Source organism: Gossypium raimondii, chromosome 10, assembly GCF_025698545.1.
Source record: "Gossypium raimondii isolate GPD5lz chromosome 10, ASM2569854v1, whole genome shotgun sequence".
NCBI classification, from domain to species: domain Eukaryota; kingdom Viridiplantae; phylum Streptophyta; class Magnoliopsida; order Malvales; family Malvaceae; genus Gossypium; species Gossypium raimondii.
In genome coordinates this window covers 19,591,694-19,600,795 of record NC_068574.1, presented here as the reverse complement: position 1 = coordinate 19,600,795, position 9,102 = coordinate 19,591,694, and the positions used below count along the sequence as shown (strand labels likewise).

Sequence of the window (9,102 nt, the reverse complement as noted above, 5' to 3'; positions counted from 1 at the left end):
TCCATATCTACCACAACCATCACATTCAAATTTACTTTGCATATTTAATCATTCATACTATTACTTTATTACTTCAACCCCTATACATGCCATATAAATAAAAAAGATGTTTAACAAAATCTACCGGAGTAAATCTGGATAGTGTGATCCTTGATGTACATTCGATCCTCTGAACATATATATATATATACATCAATCTACAAGAAACAATAAACACACACAAGTAAGCTTACAGAAAGCTTAGTAAGTTCATAAGCTCATAATAAAATCTCACCAAAATTTCACTAACAATTATAATAAACAAGTATAATACAACATTTCCTGCCAACCACAATTTCAAATAATGAATTTACTCAATCGAGCTTAATATCAAATATCAACTTATATTCCAACATTTAGCTTCAATTGCACTTACAAACACTTGTCAAATTAATGATCATCTTACGAATTTGAGTACATCGTTTGCCCGGTGCCACGATACGTTTGAATCCTTTACAATGCTATAACTCAGTATGGTTTTCTTCACTAAAATACCATACCTACTTTTCACAACTCTGTATGGTTTTCGTTACTGAAATACCATACCTACGTTTCACAACTCAGTATGGTTTTCTTCACTGAAATACCATACCTACGTTCCACAACTCAGTATGGTTTTCTTTACTGAATTACCATACCTACGTTCCACACTTTTCCATGGATCCACCATGGACTTATTCGTCAATTCATCACTGGTTACTGAACGTACGTACTCAATCCTATGTATCCCTTAATTTGAACTTACAATTTGATTTTCACATTTTTACAATAATCATAATTTAACAATACACGAATTAATACATTAAATCATTCCCACATTAACAATTAATCATAAAAGTTCAGCCGTATGAACTTACATGGGCCAATTTGTAGGAGTTGTAAAAGTTTAAGGACTAGTTTGATATTTTCTCTTTTCCGCGTTTATCTTCGGATTCTCGATCTATAATATAAAATTGTTCATTCATTAGCATCTAATTCAATACTAATTCACTTCTCAATTTATGCCCTTCAATTTTTGAAATTACACTTTTACCCCAAAATTTATAATTTTTACAATTTAGTCCCTACTCAATTAACACTTTAATTGAACTAATTCTTCCTCAAATAACACTTTATCTAATCATTTTAGGCTATTACACAGCCTTTTATATTCATAATTTCAGTACAAAACCCCAATTCCTAGCTTTTTCACAATTAGGTCCTAAAAATCATTTTCTACTAAAATCACTTAATAAAATCATAATATAATGAAATTAAAGCTTAAAATCTATGATAATTCATCATAAACTTCTAGCACTTCTTCATGGTAACTTGAAAAATCATCCATGGAATCAAAACTAATGAATTCAATAGTTGGACCTAGTTGTAAAAGTCACAAAACATAAGAATTTCAAAGAAAATGCAAGAATTGAACTCACATGGTATAAAAATATGAGAAACCAGCTTGTTTCAGACCTGCTATGGCATTTTTGCTGATGAATTATGAAGAAAGCTCTAGATTTTCAATTTTGTCTTTGTTTTATGTTTAATTTGTGAAATTTCCAATTTTGCCCTTGTTTCTCCTTATTTTATTGCTGATTTTCTTTCCCAAACCGTCCAGCCCATACAATTTGGGCCTAATTGTCTTTTAAATCCCTCCTTATTAGTCACTTAAGCTATTTAATCATAATTTAAAAATTTTTGCACTATTCTCAATTTAGTCCTTTTTAATTAATTGACCATCCAAACGTTAGAATTTTCTAACGAAATTTTAATACCAGCTCAATGACACTCAATAAATATTTATAAAAATATTTATGGCTCGGTTTATGTGTTTGAGGTTTTAATACCTCGTTTTAGACCTAATTTACTTATTAATTTCTTTTTAAATCACAAAATTCACTAATCTAAAATTCTTCTATAATCACACTTCACTCATACGTATTTATTTATTAAATTTTAAAACTCACTGGTCGGATTTAGTGATCTCAAATCACTGTTTCCGACACCACTAAAAATTAGGCTGTTACAAAAATAACCCCGACATACTTGGGTAGGAAGTCGATGACCTGTGTCGTGCCACACCATGCCTATGGCGCTACACGACACACAATTTCTACCTTGTGACGTTCGTTTTGTGCTTTGACATACTGGGAAGCTTGTGCATCACTCGTCCTTTGTTTCCATGTCAATTAGGCCCATAAATCTTCATCCTACACACTTAATTAAACATATTAGCAATACCTAAGGTCTGTGTCAGCCTATTGGGTCACAGCACTTATAAAATGTGTTAAAAAATACTTATTTTACTAATATTTAATCCTAAGGCTTAAATACTGAAAACATAATATAAATTACTAAATTGCATAGAAACAAGATCTTTAAATGCAGAATTGACCCGAATTAAGTACAACATTTGACGGCAAATCAATTATTGTATTAAATTTGCTCTATTTCCTAAAGTGAATGTAACAATATAAATCAATTAACTTGAAATATATATAATCAATATGATTTTTCAATTTACAAAAGGGGAGCATACGCAATAACCTTGTAACCTTGTAGTACTCTTAATTCTTAAATTAACACGGCTTAGTCATACATCCTCCCCAAAAGATGATTAACATTTGTAAGAAATTGTTATCATTTCAACTTTCCATAGCAAATGCATTAAAAACTCATTTCCATTATTTACCCAAAAAAGTAATTTCCATTAAGAAATGCAACTTAATCTAGCTTCCAACATTCAAAGAAAAAGGAAATCACCAAACTTCCTAACGCAATCATTAAATGATCCATCCTCTAGATCAACTACTGCAATAACTTCCATTATAATCCGTTAACCACACAAAAAAATAAAATAAAATTGCGCGACACACCGGTAACATAACTATTAAAACTCATAAATAAGTTTTTCAAAAACTTTCATGTGAGGGATCTCTAAACGAGCTGCCAGTGTCAAACTCCCATCGTTAGTTGGACTTGGTAGTACGTAAATTTTGCCTTCTTGGACGACATTCCCTGGCCCCATATATATGGGACGACCCCATCCGAAATCTGCCTCATATATAGGCAACCAGTTCCATGGAACAACAACAAGGTTTGGGCATCGAAAAGTATGCGGTCCTCTAACCAAGGTGTTTAAATCAGGCACTTTTTCAATGTAATCAATAGCTGATCTTAAATATTCATCATTTATCTGATTTAATCTTTCATGGATCCTCTTTATGGTGTCAGTAAACGATTCGGTTTCGAGATTACCAGCTTGAGCAATTAATGCAGTCGTAAAGATTACATTGCCGAAGTAGCCTGGTGGGAGCGGAGGATCCAATCTATATCGACCGTCAACTGGAAAATACAGCTTGGTATCTTGATCAGCTGGGAGACCCCTTGCTTTACTTACACAACGCCATATATGTGCAGCCAAGATGTTGAAGCTGCTATATTTTATACCACCGTTTGCATTTGCAACATTAGCTTTGGCTTTCAGGGTGTTCAATTGATCAGCTGTGAGCTTAAAGGTGGAGACAATGGATGGCTTATGATCATCTGATTGAGATTTTAATGCAGACTTCAATGCCGGTGAAGGGTCATATTCAACATGGTGGAGCTTAGGCGTTGGTGGGTCCCGAGCACGAAGAAGAGTTCGATCAATGAATGGTGCAATGGCAGGCGTCAAGCCCCGTGAAGTGTCAGCCCAACTATTGATGAAATGAAGAGCCGCTGCGCCGTCTCCTAAAGTATGTTGAATCCCTACTCCAAGACAAACTCCACCGCATTTGAACTTAGTTACCTGGTAAAATACACACACAATAAATAAACTATTATTATATAATCCTTTATATTTTATATCCTTTTTTCGGTGAAATGTTTGTGGATTACCTGCAATAAAATAAGTGGATAGGAAGATATTCCTTCAGAATAGTCGACTTTAGGGACTAAACGTAAAACTTGATGGTTCTCGGTAAAATCACCAATCAAATGTTCCATGACTGAAGTAGTTTCAGCTTCAACGAATAAAACTCCTTCACCGTTGCATATTATCTCAAGTCTTCCATTTTCATCATACCCCAACCTTCCAGCAACAGGGTAAAATGGGACAAGAATCTTGCTCAAAGCTTCTTTAAGCCTTCCAGTATCAAAGAAATCAGAAGAACCATTTGGCTTGTAATAGTATACAGTAGGGATGTGGTATCTTATCATCACTATATCTAAATTGGAGTTCCATAGACTTCGTTTGGGAGTGTCTTCAGCTGGACGAACAATAGCAGACTCCTTTATAGTAATCTCCATCTATAAATTAGATAACAAACTCCATTGTTAGTCGCATCTTCAAATGAATGGATGAAAAGGCAGGTTTTGATATCAATGAAAATGAGATAAGAACATGTATAAACTTCTACTTCTACTGAATGTTTGAAAGATGAAGGAGAGAAAATAGTGATTTTTCTAATTAAAAAAATGGAATGATGAAAGAGAAAGATTGGAATATTCATACCTTGAAATCGTGTTAGAAGAACAAGGGTGTAAAGGGCGCAAAGGGAGACTTGAGCAGTCCCTGGTGAAGCCTTTGCGCTTAATTTATAGATCCAAATTTTTAATGAATTAGACCAAAATCACATTGTCAAGTGCCAGCTGGTCTCCATCCCTAAATTCAATACCTTTCGTATTTATTACAATAAAAAGAACAGGTGAACTTTTAAATTTGGTACAAAATTATCAATTTTATTTTTGTAAAATTTATAAATTTGATAACACCTTTTTGAAATAATATCCAAAATTATTTATAGTCCATCTTCAAACATTAATTTGAAGGATAATGTGCTTCAACACACTTGAACTCACGTCTTCTTACACTGAAAACAGTACCAATACCAATACTAATTGAATTAAAACTCAATTGATAAATTTATAACAATTTTAACTATATATCATTTTTTAGTATAGTATAATTTTGCCAATACTTTTGCTTAATTCTCATAATGAGAAACATAAAAACTATTGCAATATTTAATACAAATCTTAAATTACTTATGTTACTTTTACTGTTATATATAATATTATGTTTCTTTTTGTAATATTAAAATATTAAATTTATAACTCAACTAAATCTTTATTTTCTAAATAATTTTATGAATAAAAATATTAAATAACCTAATGTAAATTTTAATTATTTGTAAAATACTTATTGCCCGGTCGGTGGTACAGTCTTCAGGTAAAATTAGGTTTAATTTACAAATCCATATTTATAGATGATAATTATTGGCATGATTTAGTTTATTCCGGATTGGATCTAAATTTCATTTAATTTCTTTTTTTATTAAAAAACCTTCTATATTTCATAAAAAGTTATAAGTATAAATATAATACAATTATAGTACAATTACAAAGGTATGTTTAACTAATTATAAAATAAAACTAAAATTAATATAAAGTATAAACGAATTAAGTAAAACCAATTAATTGGATTAAAATTAGATATAGTAACAACAATGATTGGACGAGAGACACATGCATGGTAATTATGCATGATGACTCTCAACTCGAGTACTCAAAGACTTGAAATTTCAACATTTGTTAATAATACCAATACCTTATTAATATATACACATAAATATTAAATAACTATTTTATATAAACATGTACTTTTTAATTAAATTTATGACCAATATTTTGAATTGTGTGAGACCAACTAGAATTATAAAATTGTTGGAATTGATTGATTAATTCATCTAATGTGAGAAATTTGGTTTTAATGTCTTAATTATATTCTTATAACAAATTATATAAAATAGAGATAAATTGAAATATGATATAGATATAGGAATAATTAATACATGATATAAATACAATATAAAGGTAAAGTCATAAAAAATTTAACAAGTAAATAAATTATACAAAATTAAAAACTCACAATATTTTCTCTAAAATTTAAACAAATTACTCAAAATATATCACAAAATGTATTAGGAATGCATATTTCAATTACAATAATAAATCTTACAAAATATAAATCGAATAAAAATACGTTATAAATGTCATAGTATTATTGGTAAAAGTTAAAGCCTAAGTTTTCAAGTATCCAAGATTGAGTTGTGACATATGTAATTATCATGTGTGGATAATCAATTTTATCATGCACAATTATCATACGTGGATTTTATCTGATTATATTTTGATTTTTTATCTACTTATAATTTATATTGGTTTGATTCTATTTTACAGTAGAAAAAATGCGTTCCTCGTCATTAAATTAATGTGTTTGCTCGCGGTAATTGTGGCCTCTTGGGAGAATCGATGACTGCATCTTTAAGGCATTTGCTAGTACTAGTACATTTGAGAATTCTTAATTGGCTGGTTGTAAATAGCCCCAGGACTATGGAACAAAGGATTATCCCGGACACCTACACTGAGGCATTGACGGCGATTCTCAAATATCGCAGAACTGAATGTGATATGATGAGATAGAATGCAATAGAAACAAAGACACAGGGAACGGGTTACCTGCTCTTAACGGTCAAAGCGAACCCTTTCATTTTGACATTTTGAATTCTTTAATTTGGAATGAATCAAATCTCCTCAAGTAGGATTCGAACCTACGACCAGTTAGTTAACAGTCGACTACTCTACCGCTGAGCTACTGAGGAACAACGAGAGATTAGATCTCATAGAGTTTAATTCCTGTTCTCAACCCATGACCAATATGAAATCGAAGTTTCCTTCATAACCCCCGAAACTTCTTCGTAGTGGCTCCGTTCCATGCCTCATTTCATAGGGAACCTCAAAGTGGCTCTACTTCATTATATTCCATCCAGATCCCAATTCCATTTTTATATTGTCATTGACATGAAATAAAAGATGTTGGTTCTAGTCTATCTTTTTCTAGTTCTATATATGTATATAGAAAGTTCAAAAATCATCATATAATAATCCAGAAATAGAAAAGAAAGGGAGGTTAATGATGATTTTAAAATCTTTTATACTAGGGAATCTAATATCATTGTACATGACGATAATCAATTCGATCGTTATAGTCGGACTCTATTATGGATTTTTGACCACACTATCCATAGGTCCCTCTTAATCTTCCTTCTACGAGCTCGGGTTATGGAAGAAGGAGAAGAAAGAACTAAGAAGAGAGTATCAGCAACAACTGGGTTTATTGCAAGCCAACTCATAATGTTCATATCAATCTACTATGTACCTCTGCATTTAGCATTGGGTAAACCTCATACAATAACTGTCCTAGCTCTACCGTATCTTTTGTTTCATTTCTTCTGGAACAATCACAAAGACTTTTTTTTATCATAGACGTCCTACCAGAAATTCAATGCGTAGTCTTAGCATTCAATGCGTATTCCTGAATAATCTCATTATTTAATTAATCAACCATTTCATTTTACCAAGTTCAATGTTAGCTAGATTAGTCGACATCTATATGTTTCTATGAAACAACAATATGTTATTTGTAACAAGTAGTTTTGTTGGTTGGTTAATTGGTCATTTATTGATGAAATGGGTTGGGTTGGTATTAGTCTGGATACACCAAGATAATTTAATTAAGTCTAATGTACTTATTCGATCTAATAAGTATCTTGTATCAGAATTTAGAAATTCTATGTCTCGAATCTTTAGTATTTTGTTATTTATTACCTGTGTTTACTATTTAGGCAGAATATTGTCACCCATTCTAACTAAGAAACTAAAAGGAATTTCTGAAACGGAAGAAGTGGGGGAAAGTGAGGAAGAAAGAAACATCGAAATAGAAACTATTTCCAAAGGAGGAGGGGCTAATCAGAAACAGTAGACTGAAGAAGATAATTTTTCTTCCCTTTTTTTTGGAGGAATAGGTGGATCCAAGCAAAATCGACGAAACAGAAAAGCTACGAGTGACTGGAAAGAAAAAAATAAAGGGCAAACTCCACTTTCTTTTTAAAGATATATACTATAAAAATAGACCGATTTATGAAACTTTTTATCTGGATGGGAATCAAGAAAGTTCGAAGTTAGAAATATTAAAAAGAAAGAAGATAAATATTTATTATGGATTGAAAAACATCTTGTGACGCTTCTTTTTTATTCTAAACGATGGAATCGACCTTTGCGATATATAAAAAATGACCGGGTTGAAAATGCTATAAAAAATGAAATGTCACAATATTTTTTTTATACATGTCAAAGTGATGGAAAAGAAAAAATATCTTTTACATATCCACCCAGTTTTGCAACTTTTGGGGAAATGATGCAAAAAAATATATATATATTTTTTCACACTAGAAAAATTATTTTCTAGTGAATTGTAAAAAAGAAACTTTAGTAAGGAGTTTATAAAAAGAGTCGAATCTTTAGATCTGGGCATACTTGAAAAAAGGACTCGATTCTCTAATAATGAAACTAAAAGAGAATACTTGCCTAAACTATATGATCCTTTCTTGCATGGACCTTACCGCGAAAGAATCAAAAAATGGGGTTCTCCTTTAAGCATAAATCAAACTTATAAAAAAATCATGGATCCATTTTAGATAAATAAGATTCATGCTCTACTTCTTACTACTGATTATCACGAACTTGAACAGACATTAGATACACTCAATATAAAATCATTAGCAACAGAAAAAGAACTCTCTTTATTGACATTGACAGAAGATGAACAGGAAAATATAGATTATGAGGATCGAGTCAAAATTTTGAAATTTTTATTCAATATAGTTATAACTAATCCCAACAATCAAACAATTAGAAAAAAATCTATTGGAATAAATTAAATAAGTAAAAAAGTTCCTCGATGGTCATACAAATTAATCGACGATTTAGAACAACAGGAGGGAGAAAACGAGGAAAATGTAATAGCAGAGCATGAAATTCGTTCAAGAAAATCCAAGCGCGTCGTGAGTTTTACTAATAACCAGGCAAACGCCGATACTTATACTAATACCAATGATGCTAATGATCCTGATCAAACAAACGAAGTGGCTTTGATACGCTATTCGTAACAATCGGATTTTCGGCGCGACATAATAAAAGGTTCCATGCGTGCCCAAAGGCGTAAAACAATTACTTGGGAGCTGTTTCAAGCAAATGTAC

At 31.3% G+C, this 9,102-nt stretch overlaps 1 protein-coding gene and 1 pseudogene across 1 annotated transcript; one reads left to right on the top strand and one right to left on the bottom strand.

The window, feature by feature from the left end:
• Nucleotides 1-2,684: 2,684 nt before the first annotated feature.
• Nucleotides 2,685-4,659, bottom strand: LOC105776825 (shikimate O-hydroxycinnamoyltransferase). Its single transcript, XM_012599748.2, has 3 exons — nucleotides 4,517-4,659; nucleotides 3,901-4,311; nucleotides 2,685-3,811 (listed from the first exon to the last, which is right to left on the bottom strand). The coding sequence occupies exons 2-3, from the start codon at nucleotides 4,309-4,311 to the stop codon at nucleotides 2,912-2,914; spliced, it is 1,311 nt and encodes a 436-aa protein (XP_012455202.1). The 5' UTR covers nucleotides 4,517-4,659; the 3' UTR covers nucleotides 2,685-2,911.
• A 2,320-nt stretch (nucleotides 4,660-6,979) lies between these two features.
• Nucleotides 6,980-7,825, top strand: LOC128033899 (uncharacterized mitochondrial protein AtMg00370-like; annotated as a pseudogene).
• The last annotated feature ends 1,277 nt before the right edge of the window (nucleotides 7,826-9,102 follow it).